The sequence below is a fragment of the Micromys minutus genome (assembly GCF_963924665.1).
Source record: "Micromys minutus genome assembly, chromosome: 2".
Lineage (NCBI taxonomy): Eukaryota > Metazoa > Chordata > Mammalia > Rodentia > Muridae > Micromys > Micromys minutus.
This window is the reverse complement of record NC_137971.1, coordinates 93,148,402-93,171,627: the sequence shown is the minus strand read 5'-3', so window position 1 is coordinate 93,171,627 and position 23,226 is coordinate 93,148,402. Positions and strand designations below refer to the sequence as shown.

General features: G+C 42.0%; 1 protein-coding gene across 1 annotated transcript in view; it reads right to left on the bottom strand.

The window, feature by feature from the left end:
- Positions 1–22,817, bottom strand: part of RNF121 (ring finger protein 121) — a 52,328-nt gene extending 29,511 nt beyond the window's left edge. Inside the window, exons 1-2 of the mRNA XM_080912601.1 lie at positions 22,718–22,817; positions 391–428 (exon numbers count right to left, since the gene is read on the bottom strand). Coding sequence (XP_080768727.1) covers positions 391–428; positions 22,718–22,780 — 101 coding nt within the window. The 5' untranslated portion in view covers positions 22,781–22,817. The remainder of the gene's footprint in view (positions 1–390; positions 429–22,717) is intronic.
- Between the last annotated feature and the right edge of the window lie 409 nt (positions 22,818–23,226).

Genomic DNA, 23,226 nt, shown 5'->3' with positions numbered 1-23,226 from the left:
TCAGATTCTGTTTCAAAATAAAAAGTTAAAAGAAAGCTGGGATTACAGCTGAGTGGTAGATTACTTGTTTAATATGTTTTAGGCCCGGTTCCAATCCTTGTTATAGGAAAAAGGGGGTAGTAAGAAACGAGGCAGTGGGAGGCTACATAAATTACCCCACGTCACATGACTAGTAAATGGCAAAACTGGTTTCACCACAGGAGGATGCTTAGTTCAAGTACTTACTCTAGGATTGAGTGAGTTGCTCAGAAGTGACCCAGATACTTGGAAAGATTTCCAAAGACCTGTCCAACTGGTTATAAAACAATGCATTTCCATACAGAGAAGAAAAAGAGTAGTTATACAATTAATTAGCTGGGTTAGCAATGCAACCCGAACTGCCATACTTACCTCCACTGCTCCTCTGGGGAGAGGTCTGACATATCAACCTGTAGAAAAACATCACCAGAAAAAACCTGTCATTGACTTATAACTGTCCCCATCCAAAACAAGGGGCTCAAAAACACTCATCAATAATTTCAAGGACTCAAAGGAGGAAGCTCCGTATCTATAACTCTAGGAAGCCTTTCCCACACTACTTCACACCAGTGTCTCCCTTTAGCTAGTTTGGTTCATGTTTTACAACTGAATGAACGTTGCACAGTTGAGCTATGCAATCAGAGTGGGACTCCTAACTCCCAAGATTCTCACAGGATGATGGACACTATTATTATATGGTAAGGGTGGGCTACGGAGGAATGAATAAATGGGTTTAACCCAGTCTGGGTTGTTAAAAACCAGGGAAGGTTTCTTGGAATTGATTGTGAAAATATTATCCAGAACTGAAAGCAATGTTCTTGGCAAAGGAATTACATGACAGGAAGGAGGGTAAAACTGTACCATGTACAAAGAGTTAAGTGTGACTAGGACAAAATCAGGACAAAATGAGCCAGAACTAGTAAAAGATGAAGCCAGATAAAATATTGTCATATACTGCTCCATGAATGGTCATATCAGAGCAAGCAGAACATTAGACTAGGCCAAGATGGTCTTTGGCTCCTGCTTTGCTACTGGCCTTAGAAGTACAAGGCCTTCTAAACACAAAGCTTTGGTTCTCTCTCAAACTTGGCACTACTAATATTTGGGGGTGCTGTTTATTTTCTAGGAGGAGCATGTGTCAGAAGCACCCAAAAAAGAACAGCTTCAGACACTATAAAATTTAGGGAACAAAAGCTGTCCCTGTCAAACCCACTGTTCCTGAATATTACTACTATATTCTTGGCGCTACAGTGTATCTTCTACTTCTTTGGAGCCATATAATATCATGCCAAAATTCCGGCACTTAGATTAAACAACATAGTTTTATAGCAAATTAGGCAGGAAATGCTCCCTGACAGCAAAGGAGACAGGGGCTTAGAAACATGCCTTTAATCCCAGCTGTCACAAGGCAGAGTTGGCACATTTCTGAGTTAGAGGCCAGCCTGGTCTATAGAGTGGGTTCCAGGATAGCCAGGGCTACACAGAGAAACTCTCGGGGCAGAGCACAGGGATAGTCCAATGAATAAATCAAAAACTATTCCTTTATTCCCAACATGGAGGATGGGAAGTAAACACAAAGCCTCATATCTAGCAGAGGAACTACTGGTGTTTGATTGCTGTAGAGTCAGGTTTTAATGGTTTGACACTAATATACAGACCGCATTCAGGAATATGCCTCACCTACAGAATGGTCAACACAAACTGGACTCAATGGACTTTTTAAAGAGAGAAGAATGAACTTGAAGATGAATGGTTAGACAAATGGGGGAAGGAGATGAATAGGATCAAAATACATTGGATGAAATTCTCAAAAGAATTAACAAAAACATTACTGAAAGTATTCCTTTCATACTTAAGATGCCAAGGTGTGGCTTCTCACCAATCTAATAATTTCAGAAAAGCACTTTAAGGGGCTGGGGAAATAAATGGATCAGTAGGTAAAGCACTTCTCACAGAGCATGAAGACTATAATAGTTCAGGTCCTCAGCACTCACAGGAAATGCCATCTGCATCTGCCTGTACTAGCCCATCTGTAATCCCCATGCCAGGAAGACTGAAGCAGGGAATCCCTCCAGCAAGTCAACTAGCTAGACTAGCAGAATGAGTGAGCTCTAGGTACAGTTGAGAGACCCTGCCCCAAAATACATAAGGTAGAGTGCAATTGAGGAAGACACCAAAGTCAGCCTCTAGCCTCCACATGCCTCTGCACATATATGATGCATATCCACAAAGGTATAACACAGAGATGGAAGGGAGAGAAGAAAGGGAAGAAAAAGGAAGAGAAAGGGGAGGGAGGTTGAGGGAAGGGAAGGAGAGGTAAGGGTGAGAGGGAGGAAAGACAAAGAAAAAGAAGGAAAGAAGGAAGGGAGGGAGGGAGGGAGGAAGAAAACGATATTTTAAATATAACATTTGAGGGTCTGTTAAAATGACTCAGCAGTTAAGAACACTGGCTGCTCTTCCAGAGGTCCTGAGTTCAATACCAGCAACCACATGGTGGCTCACAACTGTCTGTAATGGGATCTGATGCTCTCTTCTGTCATGCCGGTACACATGCAAATACAGAGTACTCATACATAAAATAAATAAGTCTTTTCAAAATAAATAAAATATTTGAAGTAGAACACAGAACTTTATTATACTACTAAGTCACGTGTTCTACATTAGCAGGTATTGTCTGCATGTACTTACTCCAAGTGTTTAACACTGTATAAACAGAACTTTCTGGTTTTGTGTGTCCCAGATGAATCAATCTGGGTAATGAAATCAACCATTTTTCTTCCTTCTCCTGCCTCACATGCTGCCTCAGCCTTTTTTCAGGTGCCCAGACTCAGGCTTCCGCAGATGAGAAAAATCTAGAAAAGCTCAGTCAGAAGGTTGAGAAACATACAAGTAAGGGTCTCGTTTCTAAAGGAACAACCAATGCCAGAGTTCCACGCTACTTCCTGAAAAGTCTTTTCCAGCTAAGGCCTGCACCATGCCACACTCATCTTACAGCCCCAACCCATGATCCTCACTGCTGCGCCTGCCTTCCATACATTCCTTCTCCTGCAACACCCTTTCTTTTCCATCCAAATCCAAGCTACCCTTTGAGAAGTTGGCTGTAATTTCATCTTAGTCAATTTCTCTAGCATGATTTTCTCCTTTTCACTTCAAGTATGGACCAAAGAATTACACAAATCATCTGAATGTTGGTTAGAGTGCTTGCCTGGCATTTACAGGTCCTAGGTTCAATCCCCATTGAGGGAGGGAAAGAAAAATCACAACTCAGACATCAACCTAGACCCACTAAATCACAATCTCACTTTTTGAATTTTTATTTCATGTGCATTGGTATTTTGCCTACATGTATGTCTGTGTGAGGGTGTCAAATTTCCTGGAACTGGACTACAGATAGTTGTGAGCTGCCATATGGGTGGAAAGAACTTATCTTGGGCCTTCTAGCAGAGCAGCCAAGTACCCTTTACTGCTGAGCCATCTCTCTCGCCCCCAGAATCTTTTAGCAAGATCTCCAGGCAATGGTTATGTGAAATTTGAGAAATACTGTTGTAGAATATTCATTTACAGTATCAGGTGTAGACATGCTTTCCAAATTATCTAACTGCCTAAGGACAAGACCGGGCCAGTGCAAGCAAGGAATCCATGGCTCTAAACTTAAGAAGGGACTCAGTCTCAGGTACGTTTGTGAGTTAGCATTCTGAATGCCTCATCCAAGTTCTGAACCAGCCTAGTATACTTCTCCCAAATACTGGGAAAATGCCTCAGGGCCTATGAGCACTTCATACTGCTTTTGTGTCCTTTAAAGAGAACACAGAACTAAGTAGTCAATGAATACTTAAGAAGTTAAGAAAAGCCTCTCCAGTAATGTAAGTATGCTAAAAAAACAAAAACAAAAACAAACAAACAAAACAAAACAGTACACCACCAGGACAAGAGAGTACACAAACACTTGAAAATGCCAAGTGAGGGGGCTAGAGAGATGGCTCAGTGGTTAGGAGCACTGACTCTGGGGACTGGAGAGATGGCTCAGAGGTTAAGAGCACCGACTGCTCTTCCAGAGGTCCTGAGTTCAATTCCCAGCAACCACATGATGGCTCACAACCACCTGAAATGGAATCTGATGCTCTCTTCTGGTGTGTCTGAGAACAGTGACAGTGTACTCATATATAACAAATAAGTTATATGGGGAAAAAAGATGCCAAGTAAGTATCTAGAAAGCATATTAAAAACCTTATACGAATCACAGAAAGAAATAAAATAGACATTGAGATAAATGAAGGGAGGAAGCTGGGTAGCAGAGGGGGTGAGGAGGGAAATGGAAACGGGGATCAGTGAGGGGGAATGAGAGGGCTGGGAGAACAGAAAATGGTGGGGAACATCTCTGGGACCGGAGAAGCACCCAGGAGTCTATGGTATGACCCTAGCTGAGCCTCCTAGCAGATGTGGATATGGAGATCAAAGTGACCACTTCCTGAAGCCAGGTGGGACTTCCTGTAGAGGGAGGGGGACATCAACTCTCAAAAACTTGTCCTGCCTGCCCCATACACATTTATAGCAGGTAGTAGAGGTACAGCTTGGGTCCCACAACAACTGGAGCAGGCTCTGCCTTTGGATTCCCTTCCCCTGGCTGAACTGCCTTGTCAGGCCTCAGTGGGAGAGGGTGTGCTTATTCCTGCTGAGACCTGACATCCCAGGGTGAGATGGTACCCAGGGAGGAGGGGAGACTTTCCCTTTCTCTGAGAAAAAGGGGAGAAGGTAATGGGGGGAGGGACTGGGAGGAGAGGAGGGAAGAGCTGTGATCATGGTGTAAAGCGAATAAATAAGTAAACAGGAAAAAAAAAACTATGTGAGGAAATAAAACAGGAACATACTCAAGAAAGTAGGAAACCATCGAAGAGCAAACTGACCACACAGAGCACTGGAGCAAGCGTAGCTGCGCCTCTGAAAGGGAGCCACGCGTTATTATGTATGTCTTACTTCCATCATATGGCTTGTAAGGAAAGTATATGAATTCTGTTTCCTCCAGAAGAGTGGGCACACTGTATAAACTACCAGAAGAGGCTGGCACTCAAAGTTGGAGAAGCAAGGAATGCGCCCAGAGCCCCAGGGAAAAGACCAGAAGAGCAAGCCCTGAGACTGAGACTAGATTTGGGGCTTAAACGATCATTAGCAGTTCACAAAGTAGTCAAACTGTTAGGAGTAACACATGATCTGCTTTAATATTTGTGTCCAGAACTGAAAGATTACTTAAATTGCATTCAAACCACTCTTCTGGTTCAAGTAGAAAAACAAGGAAAGCTGTAAACTATGGGTATAATTAACCTGTACCATCTGGAAAGGCATCTTTATTTGGTGCCTTATTAAAGGAGTTTATTCACCTGGAGCCAAGCACTACCCAATCTGAAGGTGACTTGTCTGAAACTCAGGTAGATAATTAGGAAGCCTCTCAGGTAAGGGTAATAACTGATGGTCCCACAAACAAACAAGAAAAAACACACATTCAATGTTTTACTGTTAGCCATACTCTCCACTCCTGGGATCTTATGAGACTCACTGACATTTTCCTAAGTCAATATTTAAAAGATGTTAAAACAAAAATGCTAGATGGGGCAAGAGAAAATTTTGCAAAGACAGAGAATGATCAAACCTGAGGGGTTTGTTTCCTCAGGTGCGTAAGATTTAAGTGCCCACAACTAGACAGCCTGTCTGCCACAAATAGTATTCACTCTTGATCTCTGTCTTTACATAAGCTTTGTCTCTTAAGCCCCTCTCTTCCATCAATCAAATTCTCTTTATGAAGCACTGAATAAATCCTCCTGGGTTATTGGAAAGCTCCTTAGAACATCTTCCACACCTTTACCATATGTATTTAAATATCATAATACCAGCACCCTGAAAGCTGCTTATGAAACAGAAATTCTAGAGTCCACATAAAACACACTTTATCAGAATCTGCAATCTAATGAGATACTACAATAATTTATATGCACACCAAAGTTTAAGAAGTATTGCTACCATATGTAGTACTCATATTCGCAATTTGCATTTATAGGCATAGACAACTCCATGATTCTTTAAAAACAGAACAAAATAATTTAGTACCACGATCTAATTCACACAGTTAGAAAAACTAGTAGTAGTAGTAGTAGTAGTAATAGTAGTAGTAGTGTAGGGTTTTTGGTGTATTCACAGAACTGCATAGCAATCACCCCTTGAAAAACCCCTCATAACTGTAGTCACTTTCCATCTTTCACGAAGCCTGTGATAACTACTTACTTACTTCCTACCTCTAGAAAGATTTGTTTAATATAGGGAGTTCACATAAACCTGCATTAACATGGTCTTTCATGGCTGGCTTCGTTCATGTAGTGTAACTGTTTTCAAGGTTCATTCATTGTTCCTTCCTTTCGACTGCCAACAGCATTCCAATGTATGGATGTATCTTATTTCTCCATTCATCAGCTGGCAAACACGGGGGTCACTGACTTCTGACCTATTATAAAGAATGTTGCTAGATGAACATTTGTCCCTAATATCATGTGAAAGTATGTTTTCATTTCTCTTGAAAACACAGCTAGGACTATAACTGCGGGGCCACATGACAACTTTACTTTCATTTTCTGAGAACTGCCAAACTGTTTCTCATAGCAGCTGCATGTGGAGCACAGTATGTGGAGGCCCCAATTTCTCCACATCCTTCCCAACGTTTGTAATTAAAAAAATAAAAACAACATTTCTACTAAGAACGGAACACATGCCACAGGGCAGGAGTGGAAGTCAGGGACACCCTGAAGAGGTTGGCTCTCTCCCTCCACCATGTAGGTCCATGCTGTTCTCTGACACCAATGTCACCACCTCCACACGCACACACACACACACATATATAAATACATTTATTTGTTTTGGAGAGTGCAAATTTCATGGCATGAGTATGGAGGTCAGAGGACAACTGATGAAAGCTGTTTCTCTTTTCATCACATAGGTTCTAAGAATCAAACTAAGGTCATCAAGCTTGGCAGCAAGTGTCCTTAACGTCCCAGCCATCTCATGGCCACTTGAGTTAATTTTTGTGTATCCTGTGCAGCAGGGGTTCAATTAATTCCTCCATAAAATTTAAAAATATGGCTGGCAAAGGCTCAGTAAAACGCTATGCAAGTTTGAAGACCTGAGTATGGCAGCCTACATCTGTAACCCAACACAAGGGAAGCCTGGGTCTTAGTCAGGGTTTTTATTGCTATGGCAAAACACCATGATCAAAAGCAACGTGGAGAGGTATATTATCCTCGAGCTTGTACTCCATCATGCAGGAAGAGGTAGAACCACCCACACCGAGGGGCCCTCCCATATTAATTATTAATCAAGAAAATGTATCACAGGCTTACCCACAGGCCAATTTGGTGGGGTCATTTTCTTGATTCATTCAAAATGACTCTAGCTTCTATCACGCTGACATAAAACTAGCTGGCACAGATGAGATATATGGACTAAACATGAACATGACAAACCAGAGCACAACAGATAGACTCCTGGAGCTTGACACGGACACACATCCATGCAAGGGTATAAGGATGTGTTAACCAAGCCATCTTACAGACACCACTTGCTTTGAATCCGTAAAGAAATAAAAACATTCTTGTGAATTCCTAGGCGTGATGCTTTCTATAACTATGGAAAATGAGCCTGGGCCTGCTATCTCCTCACAGTTATAGATAAGTGTTCTCCCTCAGCCTCCAAAGTTGTCATACCATTGATTATAAGATTCTTTTTTCTACAGAGCTATCAGAACACTCAGAGTAAGTTTTAGATTCACACTAAATTTCACATTGCCTAGAAGCTTCTCCCAAAGTCACATTGGGCAACAGTGAGTATTCTGTGTTTAAGACAACAACAACAAAAAGCCAGGTATGGTTGTACACACTTTTCTTCTTAAGATTTATTTATTTTATGTATTAGAAGTGCTCTACCTGCATGTACACCTGTGTGCCAGAAGAGGGCGTCAGATCCCATTACCGATGGTTTTGAGCCACCATGTGGTTGCTGGGAATTGAACTCAGGACCTCTGGAAGAGCAGTCAGTGCTCCTAACCCCTGATCCATCTCTCCAGCCCTGTTCATACTTTTAATTCCAGCACTTTAGAGGCTGGGGCATGAAGAATTATAAATTCAAGGCATAGAAAGAAAGGTGATGGTTGTAGGGAATCCTGGACATGTCAATAACCTACAAATTTCAAAGGCAAAAACAGATGCTTATAATTTTGACAGCAATAAAGATTTTTCTTTCATTCGCTCACTCAATTACTAACAACTATGAATCAGTTACCCTTATAAAATTTACCTTTTAATGCAGAATACAAGTAAAGATAAAGTGTCTTATTTATTACATGTGTGGGTACTCTGCCTGCCGTGTAAATCTGTGCGTCACATGTGTGCCCTGGGAATCCCCTGCAACTGCAGTGACAGATGACTGCGAGCCGCCATGTGGGTGCTAGGATTCAAACCTCGATCCTCTGGAAGAGCAGTCAGAGCTCTTAATCCCTGAGCCCCATGAAATGATTTCTTATTTAAGTATTATGAGCAAAGATAAGACAGGCTAAGAGAAGAAAGAGTGAAGGGGACAATTTTATTGTCCCAGACAGACAACCCACTTTCCCTAAAAACTTTCAGTATGCACAGAGTAAACTGAGCAAAATGGACAATGACAGAAACCCACGTGGTGTGTCCTGTCTGCACATCCACTCCAAGAAGCAGCCCGAGAACAGCAGCTACTCTTTTCTCAGTAAAGAGACACTGGGAGGCTCCAACCTGGCACAGCTAGTCACTGCTGTGTCAGTAAATAGGGCATGTTTCCATGTGCCTCAGTTTCTCCATCTATAAAGTGAGGGCTGACTTAGAAGGTGTTCAGGCTCTTTCATGCTAAAACAGTGTAATCACACCAGATCATCTCATTCCAAACTTCTGGAATCAGTTACAATACTTTGCTCATCAAAGTTGCCAGTTTCCTTCGTTACTACAGAAGTAAAAACAAACTGCCTTTTAGTCTGGTGAAGTATGTCAAAGCTAAATGCTACCAAATTAACTCAGTAACAATTTACCACAGGATATGCACATATCAAGGGTATCTTATCAATAAGATCATGAGCTCCACCTACCACATGCACAAGATACATACACTTAATTTTTAAAAAGAAAAAATAATAATCTTTCAAGTCTCAGCTTGAGAGACTTGAGAGATTCATAACATAGATGGAACTTTTATTTTCTCACCTCAAGCAAATGGCTTCTACTTCAGACAAATGGAGTTAGATTCCATTCTAACTTGTCCTTCTCACACCATAGAGATTCCTGAAATTCTCTCCCCTTTGCTATTTGGCTCACTCCTTTCTACCCTGTAAGATGAGGTCAATTATCAATTCTTTTGTGAGATACTCTAAAATTTTATTCATTCATATGTATCAACTCAAAATCTTAAATTATGTTTAGCTCCAGATTGGAAATATAACAATTAAAGTGTCTCATGAACAGGATAGGGTCCTGGTTGCCCGTTCTACAAAAGCAGCTGTGGCAGTTTAAATATAGGGTCATTTGTTAGAATACTTGGTCCTGAGTTTGTAGAAGTGTTTGGGAAGTATCAGAAGGAAGTATGACCCTGGGGTCAGGCTTTGATAGTTCAGGATTCGATCATTCTCACTACTCAATCTTGGGGATCCAGATGTGACCAGATGTGAGCTCTCAGCTGTTCCTGTTCTCATGTCTTGTTTCACCAACTTGTGCTCTGACCCTTTGGAACTGTGAACCCAATTAAACACTTTCTTTTGTCAGTTGCAGTGGCCATGGTGTTTTGTCACAGCACAGAGAGAAACTAATATGGGAGCCTGCAGCATCAAGATGCTACCTTTGAGGGAAAAGGCTGGCACCTTGGTTTTGGACTTTTCAGTCTCAGTCTCTACCTGTGAGAAATAATTCTCACAGAAATAAATGTTTGCAAACTACTCAATCAAAGGTATTTTGTTATAGCAGTTTGAATACGCCGCGGCTCAACTACCAAATCCCAACATCTTTCATCTGGAATATGTGATAGCCTCTTTTTTTAAAGATTTGTTCTATGTATGAGTGCTATGTTTTCATGCACACCAGAAGAGACAATCAGGTTCCATTACAGATGGTTGTGAGCCACCATGTGTGACCACGTAGTCACTGGGAATTGAACTCAGGACCTCTGGAAGAGCAGTCAGTGCTCTTAACCACTGAGCCATCTCTCTAAGCCCTCCTCCACATAATATTTTTAAAAAGAGAGTATTATATTACATATTGTTAGCTTAAGAAATGACTGAAATTTGAGATTTGAATGCATGTGCTTTTGCATCATCATAAAGTGAAAATGTAAATCAGGGACTCCATTAGTTATCTTCTGTTGCTATGGCAAAGCACCACTGATCAAGGCAACTTAAAGAGTTTATTTTGTCTTATGGTTCAAAGAAATGGAATTCATAATGGCAGGACAGAGGCAGCAGGCAGACACAGTAGTTAGAGTGGGATGCTGAGAACTTACATCTTGAACCACGAGCACAAAACAGAGAGTGAACGGGGGTATCTCAAGGCCTTAAGCTCTCAAAGACCACCCATAGTGACATAGTTTCTCCAACAAGGCCACACCTCCTAAACCTCCCCAAACTGCCCAATCAACCGGAAAACAAGTGTTCTAAATGCCTCACACTATGAAGGACATTTCTCACTCAAACTAACCAGGCTTTTTTTTTTTTTTTTTTTTTTAGGTTCTAGTAATTTAGCAATAAACAAATAACCCAGGGAAACTAGATAATGAGCTAGTAACAGGATAGTGCTTTGAGAAAAGTAGAGTGACAGGTAAACGTCACTGGAGGGGAAGGGCTGCTGTAAATGAGCTGCTTATGGAGAGCCTCTGAAGAGGGGGTACTGAAAAGACTACAGTAGTTATGAGTTGAAGTTTCAAGATAGAAGCAGATAGATTTCAAGTGAAGGGAGAATATAAACTGGTGGGAATGAGTTAGACATGCCCTATGACCATAAAAGAAATCCCATGAGTTAAGGCACGGCTATCAAGGGAAGAATAGTGCTGTTTGAGATCAGTTAGACATGTAAACCTCTGTATATGCTTTAAACATGTTAAGATTTTATTGGGAGGACAATGAGAAGATTTTTGGGTGATTGTGAAAATGGGAACAAGGTGAACTGATTTGCATTTTTAAAATGATCTTGGTTCCTTTGAGGAGATGGGATGTGGGAGTCAGTCAAAAAGGATAGGTAAGAGGCTATCACAGGGGGCTGGAGAGATGGCTCAGTGGTTAGAGCACTGACTGCTCTTCAGAGGTCCCGAGTTCAGTCCCCAGCAACCACATGGTGGCCACAACCATCTGTAATGGGACCTGGTGCCCTCTTCTCGTGTCTGGAGACAGCGACAGTGTACTCACATAGATAAATCTTTCTATTAAATTTGTATGTGTGTGTGCATACATGTGCCATGGCATGTATGGATATGGCATGTGCGTGGGTTCACTCCTTCCATTATGGGTCCCAGGAACTGAACTCAGGTCAGCAGTCTTGGCACCAGGCACCTCTGCCCACTGTGCCAGCTTGCCAGCACTTTTGTGAGGCATCTATGGCAGCAAGCCCATCGTCAGTCAATAACAGAGCACAAGGGCAAGCAACTCATACTCTAAGGATGCTAGGCTGGCAACTGTAGATCAAGTATATTAAATGCATTTTTAGTCTCTCTTTCAACTTATAATGGACTTACCAGGACACACCAATCGTAAGTAACAGAGAGTCTGCTTGTGAAGAAGTAAATTACTGAACAACTTCAATTACATATTTGTACTTAAGCCAATCATCTCAACACTCCGGAAGCTCATAGAGGAGGATCACAGGTTCACAGTCAAGCTGAGCTACCTGAAGACCCTGTCTCAAAACTGAGGAATAGGCGCTGGAACGGTGCCTCAGAGGATGAAGTGCTTGCTGTGCAAGCAATTCGGACCTAAGCTCAGATCTCTAGCACTCATATAAGAGTAGGGCATAGCAGGGGACAGAGACAGGCAGATCCTAGACACTTGCCTAACTGAAATGGCAAGCTCTACATTCAATGAAACCTTCTCAAAATAAGGACAACCACCACCACAACAATAGTGACAAATGTGGAGTCACATATGTACACAATCTTTAAAATTTGCCAAAAAAAAAAAAAAAAAAAGCTTAGTGAATGTGTCAGGCAAAGGATAGAAGGCCAAAACACAGAGATGGAAGCCCAGCTATGTAGTAGGTTCACACTTCTGTTTGTTCTCTGGCCTGTGCTTAAGCTTGGGTTTTTAATCATTCTGCTTAGACTATCATAGGATCTTCCTAATTGATTTCTTCTTCTTCCCTAAACATGATCCTTCCAAAAATAACTTCTGCATTACTTCTAGCTGCCAAGACATGTATCTGAAGATGCTACGCCCCTGCTCTAAATTCCCAGTGTTTTCCTAATGCGATATTGCAGAGGCCTCTCTAATGCCACCCCTTACTGCTATTCCTTTACATTTAACCTATCTCCACGGTCAGAACTTGTGGAAGTTCCCGTGCTGTTGGATACATAAATGACTTTACCTATCTTTCCATTCTGCTGCACCACTCAACACATTTCAGACTTTAAATACCTATTGAATGAAAACAGTCTCCTGGTTTCCCTTGCGGTTGTTTTGTTTTATCCTTATGCAGATAGCAGAGATTAAGCACACTGGCTGCTCTTGAACAGGGCCATACTGTTCACAGACCCATATGGCAGTTCACAACTGTCTGTAACTCCAGTTCCAGGGGATCTGCTGGCCTCCATAGGCACCAGGCACTCACTTGGTACATGCAAGCAAACATTCATACATATGAAATAAAAGCAATAAATCTTTTATTATTTATTTCATTATATACGTATGAATGCTTTGTTTACATGTAGGTATGTGGTACACATGCATGTATGCACTGCCCACAAAGGCCAGAAGCTATGGATGTTTAGAAGCCACCGTGTGAGGGCTGGGAATCAAACTTAGGTACTCTGCAAGAGCAACAAGTGCTCTAAACCCTGAGCCATCTCTCCAATCCCCAAAAATAATTTTTAAAAATCTCGAAGAGGAAGAGGAGGAAAAGAAAGAGAAAGAAAAGGAAGAAGAAAAGAAAGAGAAAGAAAAGGAAGAGGAGGAGGAGGAGGAGGAAAAAGGAGGATAAAGAAGCCAGGCTTAATGGTGTACATTTTTAATCCCAGCACTTGAGGACCAGCAGCAGACAGATTTCTGTGAGTTTGAGGCCAACCTGGTCTACGTAGTGAATTCTAGGACAGCCAGAGTTACACAGTGAGACCCTGTCTTCAAAAAAAAAAAAAAAAAAAAAAAAAAAAAAACCAAATAAAAATTAGCCAACCCTCCCTTTTAAGATTTATTTACTTACATATTTTATGTATTGAGCACTCTATCTGCATGTTCATCTACATGCCAGAACAGGGCACTGGATCCCATGGCACTATGGTTAATAGATGGTTGTGAGCTAACATGTGGTTGCTGAAAATTGAACTCAGCTAATACTTGTAACTGCTGAGCCATCTTGTCCAGCCCACCAGTCTTAAAAAAAAAAAAAGAAAGAAAAAAGAAAAAAAAAAAAAAAAGAAAGAAAGAAAGAAAAGAAAAAGAAAGGAAAGAAAAGAAATTGACTGGCAAAGTAGGTGTGGTGCAAGCATAAGAAAGGCCTAGGTTTAAATCCCCAGAACACACAGAAGCTAGGCCTGGTAGTTTAGTTCTAACACTCACACTTAAGAGTGGAGGTAGACACGGGCTCTCTCCAGCTCTCTCCAGCCAGTCAGTCTAACCAATTAGATAACTCAGAGTTCAGTGAAAGATCCTGCCTCAAACACATGGTGAAGAGCAATAAAGACACCCAGTGTCAACACTTGACCAGCACACATATACACTCACCTATGTAATTGTATGTACACATGCAGAAAACACGTATATATACACAATTACACCACACACAACTCAGGCATCTTCTCTAATACATGTCTGTCCTTCCTTTTTACTTAAGGTATTAAGGGTTGAACCCAAGGCATTACACATGCTAGTTTTTATTAAGTCTTTAATTACTTGGGGATCCCCATCAGAGTTCATCAGCTCTCTCTTTTGTTATTACAATACCTAACACACACTTATGCTATATGGTAACAACTTGGCTGTGTTGTATCCTTCTTCCTGTCCCCAGTACAGTATCTTGTACTAAATAGCTGAAGGCTGAAAAGTTGAACAGATCTAAATTCCTCAGCCTTGCATTCAAAATCAACCTCATACTAGCCCCAACCTGCATTATCACGTGATGGGTTCCTCTCCCTACTTGACCATAACTCCTTATTTAAAAGAAGATTTATTTACTTTATGTGCATGAGTACCGACCTATTCTGTGACCTTTGACCTTAGTAGTCAGTCTCACTCTGCCAGATGTCCTCCCAGGTTTCTATGGGTTTATATCAATTCCCAGCTCGCCCTTGCTTTTGTCTGGGGACTTAAAAAATATTTTTATTTATTTATTCCATTTATAAGTAAACTGTTGCTGTCTTCAGACACACCAGAAGAGGGCACAGGATCGCATTATAGATGGTTGTGAGCCACCATGTAGGTGCTGGGAATTGAACTCAGGACCTCAGGAAGAGCAGTCAGTGCTCCTAACCGCTGAACCATAAATTCTTTTAAACTCTCAGAGATAGCCTTGTTATCTAGTCAAAATCTCTAAAGTGCTCCTGATATAATTAATACAGTACCTAATATAATTAAAAATAAATATATAATTTGAGAGAAATCAGAGCCACATTACCAGGTCCAAATCCCAGCTCTACTTACTAGCTGTGTGGCCCTGAATAAATCACTTCTGTGCTGGATTTGATGAGAAAAATTATTTTTTGAAATATAATTAAAATTTAGAATTTTAGTTAATTTAAAAATTAGAATTAAGCTAGTGCTTAACCATAGTGCCTAGTCCACATTAAACACTAGAATTGGTATTATTGACATCATCAGAATAGGAGAAAAAATAAGTGTTTTTACAGAACACTAAATGATAACCTCAGAAGACAGACACAAGCCTAAAGGAAATAAGGAATAAAATGTCATAAAAGGCTTCAGAGTAACAGAGCAGATTCAGTTATTCCTGACAACAACAATGATGGGAAAGACCCCACTTGGCTTGCCCTTTCCAGAGTTTTCTCCCCAGCTGCCCAGGGCTGAAAACCCCATGGCTGTGACCCAGCATCCTCCTGGGAAAGCTACACTTTAGAAGGCACTAATGAGTTTGTGTTTACCTACAGATTTCCCTCAGAGGAACGCAGATAACAAATGACTTCAAGAAGGGAAAACATAAAGAAGTAAAGACAGAGAAAAGACACTAGACAGTACTTTGGTTAGCTTCCCAGGAACAGCTTTTAGTCAAAACAGCCTCAGCTGTCCGGAGACTAGTTCTCCAGGGCATTTTCTGAAGTGCCTGTGTCCCCCCTCCCCCCACCCACAAGTCAGAGATGCAGAGAAGCAGCATCTGGGCAAAGCTGTGAAAAGGACTAAAAAGTTGAAGCTAAACAGAATTTAAAATTCTTAATCTAAAGAACTGAAGTAGAGGTATTCAGAGGGAATAGGCTAGCTTGGAGAGACGGCTCAGCAGTTAAGAGCCCTGGATGCTATTCTTAGAAGATCCAGGTCCAGTTCCCGGCACCTACATGGCAGCTTACACCTGCCTGTTACTCCAGTTCCGGGGGAATCTGATGTCCTCTTCTGTCCCCTGCAGCCACTGCTTGAAAATGGTGCACAGACACAGATGTAGACAAATCACTCATACATATAAATTAAATTATGTTTTTAAAAGAGACAGGGAATAGGCTGACCATGGAAAGGCCACTTCCTAGGGATTTCAACATGGGCTGATAGGAATGATTGAGGATGTAAGTTCAAAAAAGATCTGAGTAACTACTATGTCAGCCTGTGCAAGGGTAGATGCTGGCAATGCAAGACACGAAGAATGATATGGCCCTATCTCCTCAGAGTCTGCTGACCAACAGGGAGTGAAGCAACACAGTAAGTGCTGCTGGATGTCTGTACTGGGCACAATGGAGGCAACCAGTAAGTCCTCAGATTCTGTGTCTATCACTGGCAGGGAACAGTGTGACGCTAAAATAGAAATGCTTCATAAACATTTATATTAAGTACTGGTAAAAACACAGCATCCGGACACAGGCCTGAAATCTCAGTACTTGGGAGACTAGCCTGAGCTACACGGAGTTCAAGGCAGGATTGGCTACACAGGGAAACCCTATCTCAAGAAAAAATGCCAAGTATGGTGGCAAATGAGTTTAATCCTGGCACTTGGGAGGCAGAAGCAGGTGGATCCATATGAAGTGAAGCCAACTTGGTCTACATGAGTTCCAGGCCAGCCAAGGTGAAACCCTGTCTCAAAAAAACAAAAAGCAAAGAGAGGAAAGGTGAAGGGGTACTGATAGTGGGCCCTACTGAACCTTTCCAAAGATAGGAGGCTTATCTGCTAACTGTGTCCTTAACAAACACCTCCCTGCATTCTCATGTACACAGTAAGCATCCACGGGTGCCAAGCTCTGAGCAAGGCCCTAAGAAAGGGTACAAAGATGAAAATTCCTCAGTTCAAGGGGTCAAAATATTCCTCTCTATCTTTTTTCTTCTCTCTCCTACCCTCCCTGCTAAGCAGATGGCATGATTCCTTCTATAAGTATATGAGGCAGTCAATCAAAAAAGACTTTTTAAAAAGTAAGTCAAGCATGGTGGCTCATACCTATCATCCTAATAGACTAAAAGAGGAATATGAAGTCACCACAGGCTATGAAGCAAGAACCTCTCTCAAAAACAACATAAAAATCCCCAAAATGGGCTGGAGGGATGGTTGAGCAGTTGTGAGCACTGACTACTCTTCATGAGGTCCTGAGTTCAAATCCCAGCAACTACATGGTGGCTCACAACCATCTGTAATGGGATCCTGTGCCCTCTTCTGGTGTGTCTGAAGACAGCGACAGTGTACTTATAAATGGAATAAATAAGTAAAAATATTTTTTAAGTCCCCAGACAAAAGCGAGGGCGAGCTGGGAATTGATATAAACCCATCGAAACCTGTGAGGACATCTGGCAGAGTGAGACTGACTAAGGTCAAAGGTCACGGAATAGGTCGGTATGCATAAGCCTTTTTGCTTACTCCTTCACTGCCATGAGTCTTTTCTTCTCATCCCAACACTGTTAGTGTACATTATTGAAAATGACATCTCACTCATTCAGACATCCACTAAGCATGTAGTAAGTACCTGACAGAACATGTAGTAAACACATAGTAAAACCCCGGGATTCAGGATTTTCCACCTCAGAGCTACAAGACATCACAAAGGTCACAGAGTCTGAATCTATCATCTCACAGATAAAGGTACAGACAGGTTGAAGTCAAAGCTCACTTAGACATTTACAGAATCATACTCTGAGTCAGATGCCAGAGATAAAAGAGTGAGCAGGGCTTTCAAGGAGCAAGCCATGGTGAGAGACGGAGACAAAAAGCACAGCCACAGAAGTGTCCCTGGTGTTATGAGTTCCACACTGACCCGGTGGGGACAGCCTCACACTGCCCAGAGGAGCTCAGAGGACAGAGGCTGCAGACCAACTCTGTCACTTACCTGTGTGCTTGATGCTAGGTTAGTCTCTTAAACTAGGTATACCTCAGTTTCCAAATCTACAGAATGGAGATAGTGACCGTACACCTATCCTGTAAAGCTGAGGTATTAGAAAATGTGTTTAAATCCTTGGCCCAGAGTAAGTGCTCTGTAGTATTTCCTTGGGACTCTTTTCTGTCATGTCTTGCCTTCAGAATTCTTCTCAACACAGCTTTCTACCCTTCTGTTATCAGGTGCTGTTTATGAATAAAACAAGTCTTCTCTTCTTACTCTGAAATCTGGGTGTGTGCTTCCTCCTCTAGTGTTTTCTTCTCCAACTCAACTATGTTACCATTCATTTTACATGCATAAGGAACTCCAAAGACAGGCAGACATCCAAGATTAAACCTCAGTCACTTCTGCCTCAATCCCTCCAATCTAGCTTGGACCAAGAATTCCCCAGAGAAAGAAATCCCTGGAAACAAGGCACATTCATCAAACGTCTACAGGGAGAGATCCACAGGAGGAAAACATAAAAAAACAAAGCAGCAACTTGCTCTTGCTCTGAAAAAGCAAGAGAACAAAATCCTCTCAGCCTGGGTTTGGGGGTCCTACTAACGTAGCTGGGAAGAACAGTGATACTGTAGCCACTTCTAGGAACTACACCTACTCCAAGGCCACAGCCGCGGACTGGGACAAGGCCTTCCACTTCCCAGGCTCTGAAGCTGCCCCAGTCTGTGCACTCCTTCTGCACACCATCACACTTTATCCATCGTATTATGAGGCATTGAACAGTGACTAGCACACAGAAATCTGATGCAGAAGCTGAGCATGGTGACACACATCTGTGATCCCAGCATGCAGAGGCAGAGGACTGGTCAAAGTTCAAGAGTTTAGTTTACATGTCGAGTTCAATGCAGCCAGGGCTTCACACCAAGATCCTGTCTCAAAAAAGAAAAAAGATTTGATGGATAAATTTATAAACTAAATAAACCTAGGAATATAATGAAAAAGGGGAAGGTTGTATATAGTAATACATGCCTGTAATCTCAGCACTTGAGAAGCTGAGGCAGGAGAATTCAAGGCCAGCTTGGGATACATAGAAAGGCCCCTGTCTCAACACAAAAATAAACAAAAGGCAGAATAAAGTCATCAAAGTCTCAGAAGCCAGGAAACTTGGCTAGAACCCTAAAGGACAGGTTAGGACTTAGCAGGGAAAGGTTTTCAATGTATAGGAGTGCCAGAAGTTCAAGACGATCCTCAGGATATAGTGAGTCTGGGGCCAGCCTGGTCTACCTGAAACTCTGTTTCAAGATAGATAGACAGACAGACAAACAGACAGAAATTAGGGCCCAGAACATGTAAATTATTCACTTGCAGTAATGATAACTCTTTATAACCAAGAATTTGACATGATCAAGTTATCAGTAAATTAAAGATCATGTTATCAGTAAAGTAAATTATTAAAAAAACAACACTTTGATTAACATTCATCATGATCCTCTGGGCAAAACAAAACAAAAACCACCACTTCAAGAGTCTTTTTTTTTAACTTAAAAGTGTAGTTTGCCAGACATGACGCACGTGCTTGTAATCCCAGCTGCTTGGGAAACTGAGACAGAGGATCCTGAGCTTACAGCCAACCTGGGAAATTTATAGACCTTATCTCAAAAGAAAATTTAAAAATAGGGCTGGTGTTAGAAAGATAGCTTAGTGGTTAAGAGCACATATTGCTCTTGCAGAGGACCAGCACCCACACTGGGTAGTTTACAACCATCCATAAACCCAGCACCAAGGGATCTGACTCCCTCTTCTGGACCCCACAGACACCAACACACTTGTATGCACAATGTGCATACACATTTATTAAAATCGATCCTTTTTTAAAGAAAAGGCAAAGTATCATCTGAATGCACATGGCTACTGTAAGTAATAAAGGACATAATTATAATTAAGGTAAAGACTTTAAACAGCAGCTGTCTTTAATTAAAGAACAGTGCTGCTTCCACGGCTAGTTCTACCCTAAGTCCATCTTTCTATCCTGCTCTCCAATTCGGAAGTTATCAGCCAGACCAAAGTGAACTGTCATTCCAGACTACATATGTACTAATGACATCTGATTTTGGAAAATGTAGGAATAATATTCTGAAGAAGAAATCACAGCATGTGCCTTCTCCCAGAGCATCACTCCCATCTTAAACAGGCTCCTCGTTATTCTTTCCCAACCCGGACTCCAGAATGAGGGGTGTCAGTCAGGCAGAAAGCACATGAAAGCTACACTGGTCTACATGCAAATCACGGCTTTTTCTGTAGGGTGGTAAATCTTCGGTCTTGCAGCTATTTCCATTTCTACCATGACTTCCCCTGACCACCTTTAGGTTTGTTTTTTGTGCCTCATGGCACTTGTCACACGCACACATGCATTCCAACACTTACACATTAGCTTTGTAATGGGCTATTTGCATATCTACCCACTGGACCATAAATCGATAAAGATCCTGTATTACTCACCTTTGAATTCCCAAGGCATGGCATATAGTAAACTCCCCTAGTTACATATTAATGATATAGGTCACCTTTTCATTCACTATGGAAAGCTTGAGCACAAACGGCAGCGAAGACATCAGTAGAAGGAACACAAACTAAGGTCTGAACTGCCAGACTTCATCCTAGAGCTTCATGATAACTTCCTGCTTCTCAAGTTACTTTCCTAAGCTCATAAGGAAAAGAACAGAACCGGTTCACACAGAATTTCCTCACAGCAAGGACACATTCTTTCTTGGAAAATAACATAAGCAACGAGGGTTCTGGGAGGGATGCTAGTGGCTTCATGTAAAGTTGACCTGTAGACCTAACACTGAAATATGTATCATACCACTAAGAGTCCTTAAATCCTTAAAACACTGAGAAGCAAAAAGTCAAAAATTAGCCAGGCATTAGTGGCACACACACACATAATTCCAGCACTCACAAGAGAGAAAGGAAGAGAAAAAAGTCAAGAGTTCAGTGACAGCATGCCTCCAAAAAGTCAGATAAATAAATGTCAGTGTTGGTCTGGTGCTGCTATGTACTCAAATACTAAATTCTGTACCCCAAGATCTGGCTGCCTCAAGACGAGAAAATTCCCCCACCAGCATTTTCTGTGTAAACCTTGCTCCTCAGTCTAAAACTATTGGCTAATATTGGAGAAGACAATTACTGAGGAGAATAAAAGGAGGCAGAGTTTGAGTTACCAGGCAGGGGTCACAGGTAGGGATGAAGAGGAGAAAGGAGAGGGAGAAGAAAGAACTTAGAGGAGGAAGAAGAGGAAAGAGGTCTCCACCAGACATGATGGACCAGGAACATGTACTCAAAACTGCCAGAGCAGGAATAACCCAGGGAGACTCAAACAGAAAGTATTGGGGGAGCACAGTTGGGGATGTAGCCAGTCAAGCCATTAGAAAATTAGACTGGGGAAATTTACCCAGTAATCTCACTAAAGCTAAATGAATAAATCATAATCTGAGTCTCATTCATTTAAAAGGTAGACAGGGATAGAAATATTCAATTAAGTTACACATGAAACCATCTCAGTGAACAGCCATAACTAACAAGCCACAGATGTTAATTTCAGCACACTTATTATTCAAAATACCTCAATGAATAGCCACCAACTGAAAACATAGAAACTTAAAGCCAAAAGGGGCCTTGAAAGGTTATTTCTACAACCACTTCACCTTTCCAACCAAGCAGCATTCAAACACCTTTAGTCTCTAGCAGTTGGCAAGTAAGAAACTAGGCCACCTGTTACCTGTTAGGCTTGTGTTCTCAGTTTATTCCAGCCAGAAAGGGAAAACCAAAACAAATTATAGACTCTTACTACACCAAGTAATTGTCATTACTTCCCATACCTATTCCCTGCTTCAGACCCTTCAGAATCTAAACCATATCAAAGACATAGGAAGACAATCACTGTCAATCACTATTCACTCTCCTAGTCCTCTGGTATTATCTCTATTCGAATGCTAGCACACAGAAGACCCCAAAGCAACTCTAAACTACCACTGACCACTTGATCTCCCTTATCTTTCTTATCTTCATATTTTCCTTCAGAGCCCTGTACTTTCTTTCAAGCTCAAAGTTTCCTTCAAGGACCACTAGTAATTCAATATCTGGATTGTTAAATGCCTATTAGATAAACAGTTCACACCTTTTCAAGTTCACCTTAAAGGGACCGGTGGAGGGTGGGAGGAGGAGGAAAGAGAATGAGTATGAAATAGAAAACCATTCAACAACTGGAAAACTTCCCCTGGCTCTCTTTTCAGAACCACCATAAGACACATAATGCAATGCCTCTTCCATCCCATAACTACACTGTGGACTTTACAAGGGCAAGGTCTCTTGGGTTCCAAGCACTTAACCCAAGACTTGTCACAGAAGTGAAAACGTTGGTTCAGGGAGCAAAATGGCCTGTTTCTGTTACACGATTGTTCATTCATTCACAATTATTCATTCATTCGTTGACCAAAACTTTACTGAACATGCGATATGTACAAATCTTCGAATATAAGAGTGAGATGATTCCTACCTAAAATAATTAAAATCTGTAATACTAGTATATTAGCATTGTGTCCCCAACCTCCACGTCAAGCTCAGGGTCGTTTCCCACGGTGAAAGCCTCGGCCTTGCCTTACAGAAGTCCACGCCCCTCCAATTAATGCTACCTCTTAGCCCTTAGCGCCCTACCCTGGACCTCCGTCTAATAACCTCAAAACCTTGAACGTTTTTCTCCCTGGCCTCTGCCCTTCCCTTCATCGCCACCCTTAAAGCTACTGCCTATCTACTTCACCATGAACGCCTCGGGGTCCCTGAGTCAGAAGCCCTCAGATTCCCCTCACGGAAAACCCGCCTCCCCTGACAGCTCCCTCTTTCAAGATCTTTCCCGTTTCTCCTAGGACCTCCAGCTCCCACCCTTCACTTCCTCTCCCTCCATTTCCAAGCTGTCTTTCCTTTCTTGTCTCTCAATTCCTCTTACCTCATCTAGCTCCCTTTCCGCAACAGCACCTCCTCCAACCTCCACCTCCACCACTGCCGCCATCTTCACGGCCGGCCCCCACCCCGGTCCCCCGCGAGCCAGCTGCTTCCGCCGCTCAAGCGCTTGTAGCCAATCGGAGGCGCGGATGGGCGGAGCATCAAGACAGGCGGATGCCAGTGAGGAACCTAAAGACCATCTACCTGCTCTTTCGGAATTAAGAAGGGGCGACTCGTGCACTGCCAAGCTTCAGCAGGAGTGCGGTCTCGGAAAACAAAAAGTTGTTCTTGTACGACTTCAGTGTAAACATTTCACCAGTCCTCACTGTGGAGAGGAAAAGGGAGAGTCCCTGAATACGCAAATTTCGCCACGCTCCCTAGCTTAGGACACGAGCAGAGACGCGTGTGCACTAAGAACTACATTTCCCATGCTGCACCAGGTCCGACCCGGAAATTTAAATCCCACTTGCAAAGGGCAGACCGTAGAGCGTAGAAATATATATAAAAACACAA